Source organism: Monodon monoceros, unplaced genomic scaffold, assembly GCF_005190385.1.
Source record: "Monodon monoceros isolate NGI ecotype Baffin Bay Population unplaced genomic scaffold, NGI_Narwhal_1 Super_Scaffold_20, whole genome shotgun sequence".
NCBI classification, from domain to species: Eukaryota; Metazoa; Chordata; class Mammalia; order Artiodactyla; family Monodontidae; genus Monodon; species Monodon monoceros.
In genome coordinates this window covers 32,444,772-32,462,365 of record NW_021703777.1, presented here as the reverse complement: position 1 = coordinate 32,462,365, position 17,594 = coordinate 32,444,772, and the positions used below count along the sequence as shown (strand labels likewise).

Genomic DNA, 17,594 nt, shown 5'->3' with positions numbered 1-17,594 from the left:
CTCTCTCTCTCTCTCTCTCTCTCTCTCTCTCTCTCTCTCTCTCTCTCCACACACACACACACACACTCATGCATATCCTATCAGTTCCATTTCTCTGGAGAACGCTGACTAATACAGAGGTGGAGCATAACTTATAACTTCCCACTCCTTAAGTGTGGGCTGCTCATGGTGATGATGACTTCTTTCCAAAGAGTACAGTATAAAAAGAAGTAAAAGAACGAGTAGCTTTACAGTGGAGAAATTTGACAACCACTATCTCAAGCTAGGCGATCAAGGTCAACATCAACAGTGACGTCATGTTGACTGCATGTACCCTTGCTACAGTGTGGTAAGAATGGCATTTCACCTCTGTTATCTTCCTCCCTAAAACCATAACCCCAGCTTAACCAAGAGAAGAAACATCAGCTAAATTCTGATTGAAGGACATTCTACAAAATACCTGCCTCCAATACTGTCAAAGTCAGAAGGAAACCAAAGTCTGAGAAACTGCCAAAGCCAAGAGGAGCCTAAGGAGACACGATAATTAATGGTATCCTAGGTGGGGTTTTGAAACAAAATAAGGACATTAAGGGAAAACCAAGTAATCTGAATAAACTATACACTTTATTTCATAATAAGGTATCAATGTTGGCTCATTAATTGTGACAAATGTACCATACTGATGTAAGATGTCACTGATAGGGGAAACTTGGTATGGGAACTCTGTACTATCTTCATATCTTTAAGTTTAAAGCTATTATAAAATACGTATTTTATTTTTAAAGGAGCTTCTGAGACATTCTAATGTGCTGCTAATGTTGAGAATCACTCCTCATCCACAGCCCTGGGGAGACGCAGTGTCTTAAATTAGGGTTCCAGATGCATTGCCTTCTAATGGGATTAGTCTGTGTGCTCCATATAATCGCTTGGGATTATATTAAAATTTTAATTATATTAAAATTAATTAAAAGATACATAGATGCCTGGGTTTACTCCAGATCTATGAATCAGAGTCTCCAGGAAAATAAAGGGAAGGGTCAGGCTCTGGGTGAACTTAAAAAGCTTCCCGTGTGAGTCTGCACTTACAGCTCTGGATGAAAACTGTTCCTCTCAAAGGATTCCTTGGTGGGGAGGTTAGGTAGTTATAATTAGTGATGTGCTTTGGGTCCATTTGGGGTGCAGTGGGGTTTTGCCTAGAAACCTTTACCTCACAGTAGCATTGTCCCTATGGGAAAAAGTGTTTCAAGTTCTAAACCAACAGAGAAACAGTAAAGACTATGTTCCCAAGCCTGGCAGTGGCTTCCCTGTGTTCCGAGAATGGTGTTGCTCTGTGCCTTTCCCCCAGCAGTTCTACAGAGTCAGTGGGATGCCCACCAGGAGCTCGTCAGACAACATCGGTGCCGCCTGTGGGCAGATCACCGTGGTGCTCAATGAAGAAGGACTCACTGAAAACACCTACCAGCTTTCGTGCAAGCATGTGTATCCTTTCCATGGGAGACCCTTTGGTCTTCATCAAGCCAGTGCCAGGAGGCAGTTTTCAGATAATCTGTGTCAGGCGTGGGCGATAGCCAGTCAGAGAAGACTGTCTCATCACTTCCCTCCTCCTTCCTTTCCTCCCTTTACCCCCACCCTCTGCCTTGCTTAACGCTCATCCCCAAACCCCAAGCCTTTTTCCCCCCACCCATCTTCTTTTAGAGACTTGCTGGCAATCCCTGCTGAATAATGAACTGCTCTTAATTAGCAAGAGGTGAACCTCCTCCTCCAGTAATTTCTTTTTTAAAAAGGAATCTTCATGCCACACAGACAGGAGGGCTGCAGCATCTGTGCAGAGGCTGGCTGGCAAAGCTGGCGAAGCTATAAGTGAACAGGTAGCCAAGAAGGACAAGAGAGAGAAAGGGCTGGGGAGTGAAAAACAGAGTGAAGTTTCAGGTGCAGGGAGGAACTCAGGACTCTCCAGGTGGAGCCCGTGTCTGAGTCTCACAGGAACAAGAAGGACAAAGTGGTGTTCTTTGCCTGGAAATAATCCTTAGGAACTTGCTTGTGTCAACAGTGGTGATGGGGGAAGCCAAGTATCAGCTTTGGTCTTGAAAAGAGGATAAGGTCACAGGCAGCAGGACACCTTAAGTTACACAAGGAGGGACCAAAACGTGAGCATCCAATTCTTGGACTATTTGGTTCCTCTGCCTATGGGTTGTACCCCAAATCGCTATCTACTGGCTGAGGGATCTTTAGGTATTAGGGACCAGACCAGCCTGGGCCTGGAAACCAGCATCCTCTGGGACTCCAGTAACCGTGAGGAAGATCTCCACTGTGCTGAAAGATACTGAAGTCAAGAACCCAGCAGTCTGCCCTGCCTGAGCAAGTAACTCTGGATACCAGAGCCGTGTTTGCGTTGGCCAACAATCAGTATTTTAATTCTTTTCTTAAGAGAGGGAAGAGAAGGCATCATTTATCTTTATTTTATAGTACAATATCAATTTTATAATATTGCTATGCACTCAGTCAGTTCAAAGCTCTGGCATTATGAGGTGGTTAAACCATCTGTCTTTTGCCTCTGAAGCCCACCTAACTCAATCAGTAATGCCCTAGATGTGCAGCACTCATGATTTGATTCTGTTTAATCTGGACAGATTCCATTTATTCAATCCTGAGAGTCAAAAACTGGACCAGGGCTTCCCTGGTGGCGCAGTGGTTGAGAGTCCGCCTGCCGATGCAGGGGACATGGGTTCGTGCCCCGGTCCGGGAAGATCCCACATGCCGCGGAGCGGCTGGGCCCGTGCGTCATGGCTGCTGAGCCTGCGCGTCCGGAGCCTGTGCTCCGCAACGGGAGAGGCCACAACAGTAGGAGGCCCGCGTACCGCAAAAAAGAAACTGGACCAAATGCATCTGAAATGTATTATTCCAACATTTAAGTTTTAACATTTTAAGGTGAGATACACCAAGATACCCCATGTGGAAGACTATGTGGTTTCTCAGTGTGATACCTTTCCCAAAAAACTCATTCTTAGTAGAAATTTTCCAAGTCTAGTCCTAGTTTTAAATATGAATTACTTTTCAAATGTTGGAACAGAGCCCCTTCTGCCATTTGCAAGTGGAAGTATTTTCTCTCTCTTCACCTTTAAAAGCCCTTAGGGATTGTTGTACACGTGTGCATATGTAATCAAAAATGTAGTCGCCTTTAAATTTGCTTTGCAGGGAGTATTATTAATGGCCCATTTTAGCATGAGTCATATTAACAAGGAGTGGGCAAACCGGAATCATATTAACAAGGGGGCAGGAATCTGAGTCTTGCTCTCCGGCAATTCTGCAAGTGTGGAAGCTTTGCAGATGAGATTTTGAAGATGAGAGAATATTAAAGAGGAGATGGACATTTCGATGATCGCTCGATGACCCCTGAACTCCATACCTATCTGGAAGATGGGGCTGTACTCCAGCCCTTTTGAATGAAGAGCTGTATGGGTTTTGACTCAGAATCTTTGTTATAATACACTGTATGTTAACCCAAGCATGTTGCAAAAGTGACCCCAACGCCAAGAACGTAAAAGAGTGGGAACCCTTAGTTGCACACAGATCTAATATTGAGGAATCATCTACATGGCCTTGACTTGCCTCTGCCTTCATATCCTCCGTCTGTTAGAGAGGGAACATCATTTTTGTTCACACAGGTGTGTAGCAGGCCAGACAGAACATCGTGTGATCTTGATCCAGAAAGCCACACTGGGGTCAACGACTGTAGAAATAAATCAACATGATGGATCTCATTATAGTTAATCATTTTACCCAAATCTATAAGCTGTGGAACCTGGGGGAAATACATTTGCAAAAGTAATCGGTTTTGAACGACTCATTCAAATACTTGTTCAATAAATAGGCGCTTAGGCACTGCTTAATGTGCTGAGCACAGAGATAAATGAGTCATGGTCCCCCAGGTAACATATTGCCCAGGAGAGACATGTAAATACACAGAAAGTCATGACACAGAGTGACTTGTGCTCTGTTAAGACTCCGTCCCTGGTGCTGCAGAAAAACATACAGTTCACTGGCAACTTCAGAGCCAAAGGGTCAAACTTTCTGGACAAGGGGTTGTATCCAACTGAATCTGTAAACGCCTAGAGTTTTAGATGTTCATTATAGGTTTATATTCTATTAAAAATAACTGGCCCCTTATCAGTAATAAAAAGTTGAGAAAAAACTTATGAAGCTAACAGAAATATTTGTACAAATTCTTGACCACAAATAATTTAAATTTGTCTAGTGCCTAAGACAAGTCTGGTTACATACATAGTAGGTAATGAGTAGGTGCACAAAAAGCCGAATGGAGAGATGCTACGGTAAACACAGAAAAATGCATGATAAGCGAGACAGAGAAATACAATGATATGTTTACATAAGACATTCCTGTAAAAAAGCATGTCCACATTCTTTATGTAATTTAATCACAAGAATCGAGTGAGGTAAGAACACATAAGGCCAAGAAGATCAGTAAATTCCTCAGGGTCATAAGCTACTGCAGCTCTGACTCCAGGCTCCTCTGGGACTTGGTGGTTCCCTTGTCCTGCAGAATCTCCCTAAGAGAGTGATGGACACAACTGAGTCATAACCGAGAGCAATTCCCACTTCCACCACTCCACCCTACAGGTGGGATCACTTCCATTACATCATCATGAAGCAGACTTTGCCCTTTAATATCCAGAAGCTTCCCTAACAAGATCCCTAAGCTTTCACGAATTCTGCATCCAAGGTTGGTGTATTGTTGGTAAAAAGCAGACGTTCCCTTACTGCAAAGAGAAGGTCGATTTGAAGAGGATGATCAATAACCTGTATCCTTTTTTATAAAGTTATGAAATATTATCTCAAATTTTTTTCTGGCGATGTATTCTTTAAACTTTCCTTATCTTCATTATAGGTACAGCAGAAAACGTTCTGTTCTCCCTAACCACCTATTTCACAACAATTTTCTGGTTTCTTTTCTCCCCTGTGCCTACATTACCATTCTAGTTAGGAAGTTAAATGCCAAAAAAGATACATTGTACTCTTTTTATTCCACATATTCCACTATTAGGGTTTTAGTGGAAATGTGATGGGACATTGCAAAAGATAGGTGAATATATGGAAGGATAAGATAGGTAGGTAGGTAGGTAGATAGATAGATAGATAGACAGACAGACAGACAGACAGACAGATAGATAGATTAGATAGATAGATAGATAGATAGATAGATAGATAGATAGATATAGATAGATAGATAGGCAAACAGATAGAGAGATGATAGGTAACAGGTGAATGGGACGAGTGGGTGGGGTGACAGATTAGAATTGAGGGCTTCCCTGGTGGCGCAGTGGTTGAGAGTCCGCCTGCCGATGCAGGGGACACGGGTTTGTGCCCCGGTCCAGGAGGATCCCACATGCCGCGGAGCGGCTGGGCCCATGAGCCATGGCCGCTGGGCCTGCGCGTCCGGAGCCTGTTGCTCCACAGTGGGAGAGGCCACAACAGTGAGAGGCCCGCGTACCGCAAAAAAAAAAAAAAAAAAGAATTGAAATTGTAAAGGTCCCAAATGTGAGCTAGAATAGAAAAGTATTTTGAAGGTGTACCAAATTGTTTTATTTCCAGACATGAGTAGGGGTTTTTCCCCCTGAATTTTGGCTTTTTTAATTCCTTGCTACAGCTCATCTTTTCTTAGGCTAACCTAAGTAATAATAATATTGAACGGAGTGAAGACCTACTACAGATTTGCTCGACAAATGGCAGCAAAAGGATTTTTATAGACAGCAGGGATCCCCAACTGAATAAACCCAAATCTCCTTAAGGTCACAGGAAGGGAATGTCCCCACCCAGAGCTGACTACAAAGACTTAGCCCTCAACCCCTCACTGGCCCAAGACCATAGTGTATATCTTCCAGGGGCGTAAATGGAACTAAAACATATCCCCCCTTAAGCAGAAGAGCACTGAGGGGATGGTTTCCGCCTGCCAAGTACTCGATCTTCTCCTAAGTGACAGCCTTACTGTTCCTTCTGAGTTCCAGTCACCTGCATTCACAGTGCTAAAGGAGACCCCCACCCTGCTCCCTGCCCCGCCGACTCTTCAAACCCTAAGTGTTTAGTTTGAACCGGCAGCGTTGGCAGCAACGCCCCCATCTCTGGCGACTGCAAACCAAGGAAGGACTTGCAAGCAGGGCAGTGGAGGAGGCAGCGTGCGTGGGCCCCTGGATCTCGGAGCCACACGCCAACAACAGAGAGCACCCCCTGCGGCCACCAGCTCCCTTCCCAGACCTGGCCTTCCTCACAGAGTCCGTGCGAGGCAGGCACAGGCAAGGCTGAAAGCCTGTCATGCGCCTTCCTCTCCTCCACTCATCCTAACACAAGTCCAGAACAGCTTTTGTTTAATAACTTACTTATGAAACTGCAGTACATAAATCTTTGTTATAAAATTGGTGAAATGATCATAAATGTTACCTTAACAATCATTTAAATAACAAAGGACAATTGGTTTCTCTGAGAGAAAGAAATGGTCTTGAGAGAAGAAACTTTTGAATACTACATGTAATCTTTTATTTTTCCCTATGAGATACAGAACTTTATTTCTGAATGTAACATCCTAACAACAATCGTCATTCTTCTAAGGCAGCTAAAGAAATACATGTACTCTTTATTGAGACTCAGTGTAAGATAAAAGCTACATGTGACAAATCTGCCTTTCTGTGTGGAACATTGCTAACAGAGATAGAAGGTATTAATTAAGTTCCCTTAGTACAATTTATCAAAGATACCAGGGTAACATACGTATTATCTATGAACTAATGTTTTTCTTTGAAATATGCAATGAGTTCTCTCTGATGAGCTGAAGGCAGGAGAGCCCAGAGCTGTTTTTGCTCACTACGGTAGTTCCCATTATTCTTGGTTTTCCACTGTAACCATTCCCCCCTTTCCTCTTTTTTTTAGTAAGTGACCCTTGCCTTTTATTCTTGTTTGGGATTATGATATTTGGGGATTTTAACGTGGATGGATTCGATTTATTTTTGGAAATTGGGTGTAGTGTAAATAACAATGACTATTTCTGCTACATGGCTGTAGGTAGAGCAACCTACTTAACTGAGATTCATCTCGGAGCACACACACTTTTTTTAACATCTTTATTGCAGTATAACTGCTTTACAATGGTGTGTTACTTTCTGCTTTATAACAAAGTGAATCAGTTATACATATACATATATCCCTATATCTCTTCCCTCTTGCGTCTCCCTCCCTCCCACCCTCCCTATCCCACCCCTCTAGGTGGTCACAAAGCAACGAGCTGATCTCCCTGTGCTGTGCGGCTGCTTCCTACTAGCAATCTATTTTACATTTGGTAGGGTATATATGTGCATGCCACTCTCTCACTTTGTCCCAGCTTACCCTTCCCCCTCCCCATATCCTCAAGTCCATTCTCTAGTAGGTTTGCATCTTTATTCCCATCTTGCCCCTACGTTCTTCATGACCATTTTTTGGTTTGTTTTTTAGATTCCATATATATATGTTAGCATACAGTACTTGTTTTCCTCTTTCTAACTTACTTCACTCTGTATGACAGACTCTAGGTCCATCCACCTCACTACAAATAACTCAATTTCGTTTCCTTTTATGGAGGAGTAACATTCCATTGTATATATGTGCCACATCTTCTTTATCCATTCACCTCTTGATGGACACTTAGGTTGCTTCCATGTCTTGGTTATTGTAAATAGAGCTGCAGTGAACATTGTGGTACATGACTCTTTTTGAATTATGGTTTTCTCAGGGTATATGCCCGGTAGTGGGATTGCTGGGTCGTGCAGTAGTTCTATTTTTAGTTTTCTAAGGAACCTCCATACTGTTCTCCATAGTGGCTGTATCAATTTACATTCCCACCAACAGTGCAAGAGGGTCCCCTTTTCTCCACACCCTCTGCAGCATTTCTTGTTTGTAGATTTTTTGATGATGGCCATTCTGACTGGTGTGCGGTGATACCTCATTGAAGTTTTGATTTGTATTTCTCGAATAATTAGTGATCTTGAGCATTCTTTCATGTGTTTGTTGGCAATCTGTATATCTTCTTTGGAGAAATGTCTATTTAGGTCTTCTGCCCATTTTTGGATTCGGTCGTTTGTTTCTTTGATATTGAGCTGCATGAGCTGCTTGTAAATTTTGGAGATTAATCCTTCGTCAGTTGCTTCATTTGTAAATATTTTCTCCCATTCTGAGGGGGTTTTTTTTGTCTTGTTTATGGTTTCCTTTGCTGCACAGAAGCTTTTAAGTTACATTAGGTTCCATTTGTTTATTTTTGTTTTCATTTCTCTAGGAGATGGGTCAAAAAGGATCTTGCTGTGATTTATGTCATAGAGTGTTCTGCCTATGTTTTCCTCTAAGAGTTTGATAGTGTCTGGCCTAACATTTCGGTCTTTAATCCATTTTGAGTTTATTTTTGTGTATGGTGCTAGGAAGTGTTCTAATTTCATTCTTTTACATGTAGCTGTCCAGTTTTCCCAACATCGCCTATTGAACACGCTGTCTTTTCTCCATTGTATATTCTTGCTTCCTTTATGAAAGATAAGATGATCATATGTGCGTGGGTTTATCTCTGGGCCTTCTATCCTGTTCCATTGATCTATATTTCTGTTTTTGTGCCAGTACCATACTGTCTTGATTACTGTAGCTTTGTAGTATAGTCTGAAGTCCAAGAGCCTGATTCCTCCAGCTCCGTTTTTCGTTCTCAAGATTGCTTTGGCTATTCAGGGTCTTTTGTGTTTCCATACAAATTGTGAACTCTTTTGTTCTAGTTCTGTGAAAAATGCCAATGGGAGTTTGATAGGGATTGCATTGAATCTGCAGATTGCTTTGGGTAGTTTAATCATTTTCACAATATTGATTCTTCCAATCCAAGAACTTGGTATATCTCTCCATCTGTTTGTATCATCTTTAATTTCTTTCATCAGTGTCTTATAATTTTCTGCATACAGGTCTTTTCTCTCCTTAGGTAGGTTTATTCCTAGATATTTTATTCTTTCTCTTGAAGTGGTAAATAGGAGTGTTTTCTTAATTTCACTTTCAGATTTCTCATCATTAGTGTATAGGAATGCCAGAGATTTCTGTGCATTAATTTTGTATCCTGCTACTTTACCAAATTCACTGATTAGCTCTAGTAGTTTTCTGGTAGCATCTTTAGGATTCTCTATGTATAGTATCATGTCATCTGCAAACAGTGACAGCTTTACTTCTCCTTTTCCAATTTGGATTCCTTTTATTTCTTATTCTTCTCTGATTGATGTGGCTAAAACTTCCAAAACTATGTTGAATAATAGTGGTGAGAGTGGGCAAACTTGTCTTGCTCCAGATCTTAGTGGAAATGGTTTCAGTTTTTCACCATTGAGGACGATATTGGCAGTGGGTTTGTCATATGTGGCCTTTATTATGTTGAGGAAAGTTCCCTCTATGCCTACTTTCTGGAGGTTTTTTTTAATCATAAATCGGTTTTGAATTTTGTCAAAAGCTTTCTCTGCATCTATTGAGATGATCATATGGTTTATCTCCTTAAATTTGTTAATATTGTGTATCACATTGATATTGAAGAATGCTTGCATTCCTGGGATAAACCCCACTTGATCATAATGTATGATCCTTTTAGTGTGCTGTTGGATTCTGTTTGCTAGTGTTTTGTTGAGGATTTTTGTATCTATTTTCATCAGTGATATTGGCCTGTAGTTTTCTTTCTTTGTGACATCTTTGTCTGCTTTTGGTATCAGGGTGATGGTGGCCTCGTAGAATGAGTTTGGGAGTGTTCCTCCCTCTGCTCTATTTTGGAAGAGTTTGATAAGGATAGGTGTTAGCTCTTCTCTAAGCGTTTGATAGAATTCGCCTGTGAAGCCATCTGGTCTGGGCTTTTGTTTGTTGGAAGATTTTTAATCACAGTTTCAATTTCAGTGCTTGTGATTGGTCTGTTCATATTTTCTATTTCTTCCTGGTTCAGTCTCAGAAGGTTGTGCATTTCTAAGAATTTGTCTATTTCTTCCAGGTTATCCATTTGTTTGGCATAGAGTTGCTTGTAGTAATCTCTCGTGATCCTTTGTATTTCTGCAGTGTCAGTTGTTACTTCTCCTTTTTCATTTCTAATTCTATTGATTTGACTCATCTCCCTTTTTTTCTTGATAAGTGTGGCTAATTGTTTATCAATTTTATTTATCTTCTCAAAGAACCAGCTTTTAGTTTTATTGATCTTTGCTATCGTTTCCTTCATTTCTTTTTCATTTATTTCTGATCTGATCTTTATGATTTCTTCCCTTCTGCTAACTTTGGGGTTTTTTTGTTCTTCTTTCTCTAATTGCTTTAGGTGCAAGGTCACGTTGTTTATTTGAGATGTTTCCTGTTTCTTAAGGTAGGATTGTAGAGCTATAAACTTCCCTCTTAGAACTGCTTTTGCTGCGTCCCATAGCTTTTGGGTCGTTGTGTTTTCATTGTCATTTGTTTCTAGGTATTTTTTCCTTTCCTCTTTGATTTCTTCAGTGATCTCTTGGTTATTGAGTAGTGTGTTGTTTAGCCTCCATGTGTTTGTATTTCTTACAGATTTTTTCCTGTAATTGATATCTAGTCTCATACCACTGTGGTTGGAAAAGATACTTGATACAATTTCAAATTTCTTAAATTTACCAAGGCTTGACTTGTGACCCAACATATGACCTATCCTGGAGAATGTTCCATGAGCACTTGAGAAGAATGTGTATTCTGTTGTTTTTGGATGGAATGTCCTATTAATATCAATTAAGTCCATCTTTTTTAATGTATCATTTAAAGCTTGTGTTTCCTTATTTATTTTCATTTTGGATGATCTGTCCATTGGTGAAAGTGGGGTGTTAAAGTCCCCTACTATGATTGTGTTACTGTCGACTTCCCCTTTTATGGCTGTTAGTATTTGCCTTATGTATTGATGTGCTCCTATGTTGGGTGCATAAATATTTACAATTGTTATATCTTCTTCTTGTATCGATCCCTTGATCATTATGTAGTGTCCTTCTTTGTCTCTTGTAATAGTCTGTGTTTAAAGTCTATTTTGTCTGATATGAGAATTGCTACTCCAGCTTTCTTTTGCTTTCCATTTGCATGGAATATCTTTTTCCATCCCCTCACTTTCAGTCTGTATGTGTCCCTAGGTCTGTAGTGGGTCTCTTGTAGACAGCATATATAAGGGTCTTGTTTTTGTATCCATTCAGCCAGTCTGTGTCTTTTGGTGGGAGCATTTAATCCATTTACATTTAAGGTAATTATCGATATGTATGTTCCTATTTCCATTTTCTTAATTGTTTTGGGTTTGTTATTGTAGGTCTTTTCCTTCTCTTGTGTTTTCTGCCTAGAGAAGCTCCTTTAGCATTTGTTCTAAAGCTAGTTTGGTGGTGCTGAATTCTCTTAGCTTTTGCTTGTCTGTAAATCGTTTAATTTCCATCAAATCTGAATGAGATCCTTGATGGTTAGAGTAATCTTAGCTGTAGGTTTTTCTCCTTCATCACTTTAAGTATGTCCTGCCACTCCCTTCTGGCTTGCAGAGTTTCTGCTGAAAAATCAGCTGTTAACCTTATGGGGTTTCCCTTATGTGTTATTGTTGTGTTTCCCTTTCTGCTTTTAATATTTCTTCTCTGTATTTAATTTTTGATAGTTTGATTAATATGTATCTTGGCGTGTTTCTCCTTGGATTTATTCTATATGGGACTCTCTGTGCTTCCTGGACTTGATTAACTATTTCCTTTCCCATGTTAGGGAAGTTTTCAACTATAATCTCTTCAAATATTTTCTCAGTCCCTTTCTTTTTCTCTTCTCCTCTGGGACCCCTATAAATCGAATGTTCCCTTGTTTAATGTTGTCCCAGAATTCTCTGAGCCTGTCCTCAGTTCTTTTCATTCTTTTTTCTTTATTCTGCTCTGCAGTAGTTATTTCCACTATTTTATCTTCCAGGTCACTTATCCGTTCTTCTGCCTCAGTTATTTTGCTATTGATCTCTTCTAGAGAATATTTAATTTCATTTATTGTGCTGTTCATCTCTGTTTGTTTGCTCTTTGGTTCTTCTAGGTCGTTGTTAAACGTTTCTTGTATTTCCAAGATTTTGGATCATCTTTACTATTCTATTTCCAAGATTTTGGATCATCTTTACTATCATTATTCTGAATTCTTTTTCAGGTAGACTGCCTATTTCCTCTTCATTTGTTAGGTCTGGTGGGGTTTTGCCTTGCTCCTTCATCTGCTGTGTGGTTCTCTGTCTTCTCATTTTGCTGAACTTACTGTGTTTGGGGTCTCCTTTTCACAGGCTGCAGGTTCATATTTTCCATTGTTTTTGGTGTCTGTCCCCAGTGGCTAAGGTTGGTTCAGTGGGTTGTGTAGGCTTCCTGATGGAGGGGACTAGTGCCTGTGTTCTGGTGGATGAGGCTGGATTTTGTCTTTCTGGTGGGCAGGTCCACATCTGGTGGTGCGTTTTGTGGTGTCTGTGGCCTTATTATGATTTTAGGCAGCCTCTGTGCTAATGGATGGGTTTGTGTTCCTATCTTCTAGTAGTTTTGCAAAGGGTGTCCAGTACTGGAGCTTGCTGGTCATTGAGTGGAGCTGGGTCTTGGCGTTGAGATGGAGATCTCTGGGAGATTTTCGCCATTTGATATTACATGGAGCTGGGAGGTCTCTTGTGGACCAGTGTTCTGAACTTGGCTCTGCCACCTGAGAGGCACAGCCCTGATGCCTGGCTGGAGCACCAAGATCTTGTCATCCACATGGCTCAGAATAAAAGTGAGAAAAAAAGAAAGAAAGAAAGAAGAAGATTAAAAAAAATAAAGTTATTAAAATAGAAAATATTATTGAGAAAAAAAATTTTTAAGCAATAAAAAAAAGAAAGAAAAAACCGACAGGCAGAACCCTAGGACAAATGGTAAACGCAAAGGTATACAGACAAAATCACACACAGAAGCATACACATACTCACTCACAAAAAGAGATTAAGGGGGGAAAATATATTTATCATTGCTCCCAAAGAAGTCCACCTACACAATTTAGGATGATTCGTTGTCTATTCAGGTATTCCACAGATGCAGGGTACATCAAATTGATTGTGGAGATTTAATCCACTGCTCCTGAGCCTGCTGAGAGAGATTTCCCTTTCTCTTCTTTGTTCACACAGCTCCTGGGGTTCAGCTTTGGATTTGGACCCGCCTCTTTGGGTAGGTCGTATGAGGACATCTGTTCTTCGCTCAGACAGGACGGGGTTAAAGGAGCAGCTGATTCAGGGGCTGTGGCTCACTAAGGCCGGGGGAAAGGAGGGGTATGGAATGCAGGGCTAGCCTGCGGCAGCAGAGCCCAACATGATGTTGCAACAGCCTGAGGCGCGCCGTTAGTCCTCCCAGGGAAGTTGTCCCTGGATCACGGGACCCTGGAAGTGGTGGGCTGCACAGGCTCCCAGGACGGGAGGTGTGGATACTGACCAGCCACACAGGCTCCTTGGTGGCTTAGCATCCCATGCCCGTCTCTGGGGTCTGCGCTGATAGCCACGGCTCGCGCCCGTCTCTGGAGCTCCTTTAAGCAGTGCTCTTAATCCCCTCTCCTCGCGCACCAGGAAACAAAGAGGCAAGAAAAAGTCTCTTGCCTCTTCTGCAGCTCCAGAGTTTTTCCCGGACTCCCTCCTGGCTAGCTGTGGCGCACTAGCCCCCTTCAGGCTGTGTTCAGGCAGCCAAACCCAGTTCTCTCCCTGGAATCCTATCTCCGAAGCCCGAGCCTCAGCTCCCAGTCCCCACCCGTCCCAGTGGGTGAGCAGACAAGCCTCTCGGGCTGGTGAGTGCTGGTCGGCACCAATCCTCCGTGCGGGAATCTCTCCACTTTGCCCTCTGCACCCCCATTGCTGCACTGTCCTCCGTGGCTCTGAAGCTTCCCCTCCACCACCCGCAGTCTCCGTCCATGAAGGAGCTTCCTAGTGTGTGGAAACCTTTCCTCCTTCACAGCTCCCTCCCACTGGTGCAGGTCCCGTCCCTATTCTTTGTCTCTGTTTTTTCTTTTTTCTTTTGCCCTACCCAAGTACATGGGGAGCTTCTTGCCTTCTGGGAGGTCTGAGGTCTTCTGCCAGCGTTCTGTAGGTGCTCTGTAGGAGTTGCTCTACATGTATATGTATTTCTGATGTATTTGTGGGGAGGAAGGTGATCTCTACGTCTTACTCTTCCACCGTCTTGAAGCTCCTCAAAACATATTTCTCTAAAACTCTGAAGCAATTCTTTTGTTGCCCAGATTATGTAAATAATTTGCTAGGGAAAGTTCCAGTGGTATTAACACCTGCTTCTTCCGATGTGTACCTAGTAGTAAATCTTGTTTTGTAATTTGGAGGCATGTGTTAAGGCCAACAAGCAACCAAATTTCGCCTGCTCCACTGGCCGCGGTGGGGGACAGGGGTCTGAGGGCCTAGAGAATTTTTAATTTCATTTATTGTGTTGTTCATCACTATTTGTTTGGTCTTTAGTTCTTCTAGGTCCTTGTTAAACGTTTCTTGTATTTTCTCCATTGTATTTCCAAGATTTTGGATCATCTTTACTATCATTATTCTGAATTCTTTTTCAGGTAGACTGCCTATTTCCTCTTCATTTGTTAGGTCTGGTGGGTTTTTATCTTGCTCCTTCATCTGCTGTGTGTTTTTCTGTCTTTTCATTTTGCTTATTGTACTGTATTTGGGGTCTCCTTTTTGCAGGCTGCAGGTTTGTAGTTCCTGTTGTTTTTGGTGTCTGCCCCCAGTGGCTAAGGTTGGTTCAGTGGGTTGTGTAGGCTTCCTGGTGGAGGGCACTAGTGCCTGTGTTCTGGTGGATGAGGCTGGATCTTGTCTTTCTGGTGCACAGTTCCATGTCTGGTGGTGTTTTGGGGTGTCTGTGACCTTATTATGATTTTAGGCAGCCTCTCTGCTAATGGGTGGGGTTGTGTTTCTGTCTTGCTAATTGTGTGGCATAGAGTGTCCAGCACCATAGTGCTGGTCGTTAAGTGAAGCTGGGTGCTGGTCTTGAGATGGAGATCTCTGGGAGATCTTCTCTGTTTGATATTATGTGGAGCTGGTAGGTCTCTTGTGGACGAATATCCTGAACTTGGCTCTGCCACCTGAGAGGCACAGCCCTGATGCCTGGCTGGAGCACCAAGAGCCTGTCATCCACACGGCTCAGAATAAAAGGGAGAAAAAGAAAGAAGATAAAAGGAAATTAAATTTAAGTTATTAAAATAAAAATTATTTTTTTAAAAAATTAAGTAATAAAAAAAGAAAGAAGAGAGCAACCAAACCAAAAAACGAATCTACCAATGATAACAAGTGCTAAAACTATACTAAAAAAAAAAAAAAGAAGACAGACAGACCAAACCCTAGGACAAATGGTAAAAGCAAAGCTATACAAATTCACACACAGAAGCATACACATGCACACTCACAAAAAGAGCAAAAGGGAAAATATATGTATATCGTTGCTCCCAAAGTCCACCTCCTCAATTGGGGATGATTCGTTGTCTATTCAGGCATTCCACTGATGCAGGGTACATCAAGTTGATTGTGGAGATTTAATCCTCTGCTCCTGAGGCTGCTGGGAGGGATTTCCCTTTCTCTGTTCACACAGCTCCTGGGGTTCAGCTTTGGATTTGGACCCGCCTCTGTGCGTAGGTCGCCTGAGGGCGTCTGTTCTTCGTTCAGACAGGACGGGGTTAAGGGAGCAGCTGATTCGGGGGCTCTGGCTCACTCAGTCCGAGGGGATGGAGGGGTACGGATGCGGGGCAACCCTGCATTAGCAGAGCCCAGCATGATGTTGCAACAGCCTGAGGCGCACCGTGCGTCCTCCCGGGGAAGTTGTCCCTGGATCCCGGGACCCTGGCAGTGGCGGGCTGCACAGGCTCCCCGAAAGGGAAGTGTGAAGAGTGACCTGTACTCGCACACAGGCTTCTTGGTGGCGGCAGCAGCAGCCTTAGCGTCTCATGCCCATCTCTGAGGTCCTCGCTGATAGCCGTGGCTCACGCCCGTCTCTGGAGCTCCCTTAAGCGGAGCTCTTAATCCCCTCTCCTCGCGCACCAGGAAACAAAGAGAAAAGAAAAAGTTTCTTGTCTCTTCCGCAGCTCCAGACTTTTTCCCGGACTCCCTCCCGGCTACCCATGGCGCACTAGCCCCTTCAGGCTGTGTTCACGCCGCCAACCCCACTGACCTCCGAAGCCCGAGCCTCAGCACGCAGCACCGCCCGCCCCGGTGGGTGAGCAGACAAGCCTCTCGGGCTGGTGAGTGCCGGTCGGTACCGATCCTCTGTGCGGGAATCTTCCCGCTTTGCCCTCCGCACCCCTGTTGCTGCGCTCTCCTCCGCGGCTTCGAAGCTCCCCCTTCCGCCTCCCGCAGTCTCCGCCCGCGAAGGGGCTCCTAGTGTGTGGAGACCTTTCCTCCTTCACAGCTCCCTCCCACTGGTGCAGGTGCCGTCCCTATCCTTTTGTCTCTGCTTTTTCTTTTTTCTTTTGCCCTACCCAGCTACGTGGGGAGTTTCTTGCCTTTTGGGAGGTCTGAGGGTTTCTGCCAGCATTCAGTATGTGTTCTGTAGGAGTTGTTCCACATGTATATCTATTTCTGATGTATTTGTGGGGAGAAGGTGATCTCCATGTCTTACTCTTCCGCCATCTTGAAGCTCCTCCACACACAATTTTTATATGGACAAATCCCGGACTGGCTTCGTTATCTGGTGGCCTGGCAACCCGTGGTGATAGGAATCGTCCAAGGCATTAATTATTCACTAGGGCTGGAATAGCATGGCACACCTACCCCAGAAGCAATGTATTGCATGTTGAAATATTTTCTAATCCTTAATCCTACATTTAATATTGATATTCTTTTCTAATTTTTTTATTATTATTATTATTTTTTTGCGATACGTGGGCCTCTCACTGTTGTGGCCTCTCCCGTTGCGGAGCACAGGCTCCGGACGCGCAGGCTCAGTGGCCATGGCTCACAGGTGCAGCCGTTCCGCGGCATGTGGGATCTTCCCGGACCGGGGCACGAACCCGTGTCCCCTGCATTGGCAGGCGGACTCTCAACCACTGCGCCACCAGGGAAGCCCTTCTTTTCTAATTTTAGAGATGACCCCAAGAATTTAGAGAACTGAATAACAACTGGCCCTTTGTCTTGTGGAAAGAATTTAAAGAGAAGCTGAGCAATGGAATAAACAAATAAAGCGTGCTTTGCATCCTTCCGATTACAATCGTTTTCTAATCATCGCATCTGACACATTTGGTACAACCCACTGTGGACATATCCCACCTCTACTTTGGCTTACAGTGATCTCATCTGAGGCGTGTTTCAGAGGTTTGCAAAGTACTCCTCACAGACAACGTTGAGTTACAACAAGTACCTTATCAGTTCAACATCTTCAAAGAAGTAGGCAGAGTTGTTAAATCTATGGTTTTAGAACAGAGTCTTTTGTGTTCTTTGTGCTTGTTACCACGTGGCAGCTTTGGCACCACAGAGCCCTTCTGTGTAGGGAGCACTCCTGAAGCCTCTAGCACCAGTGTGTTGCAGTCCACTCAATGGGCCAGAGCTACCCTGGGTTTCCTGGGGCTGCCCCATGCACTCAGCCCACCCAAGGGCTGCACTAAAG

The 17,594-nt window shown here is 43.2% G+C and overlaps 1 protein-coding gene across 1 annotated transcript in view; it reads left to right on the top strand.

Moving 5' to 3' along the window:
- RNF175 (ring finger protein 175) overlaps positions 1–16,748 on the top strand; it is a 74,590-nt gene extending 57,842 nt beyond the window's left edge. Inside the window, 4 exon segments of the mRNA XM_029234689.1 lie at positions 1,328–1,458; positions 4,698–4,799; positions 12,636–12,642; positions 16,629–16,748. Of these exon segments, the coding sequence (XP_029090522.1) occupies positions 1,328–1,458; positions 4,698–4,799; positions 12,636–12,642; positions 16,629–16,748 (360 nt within the window).
- The last annotated feature ends 846 nt before the right edge of the window (positions 16,749–17,594 follow it).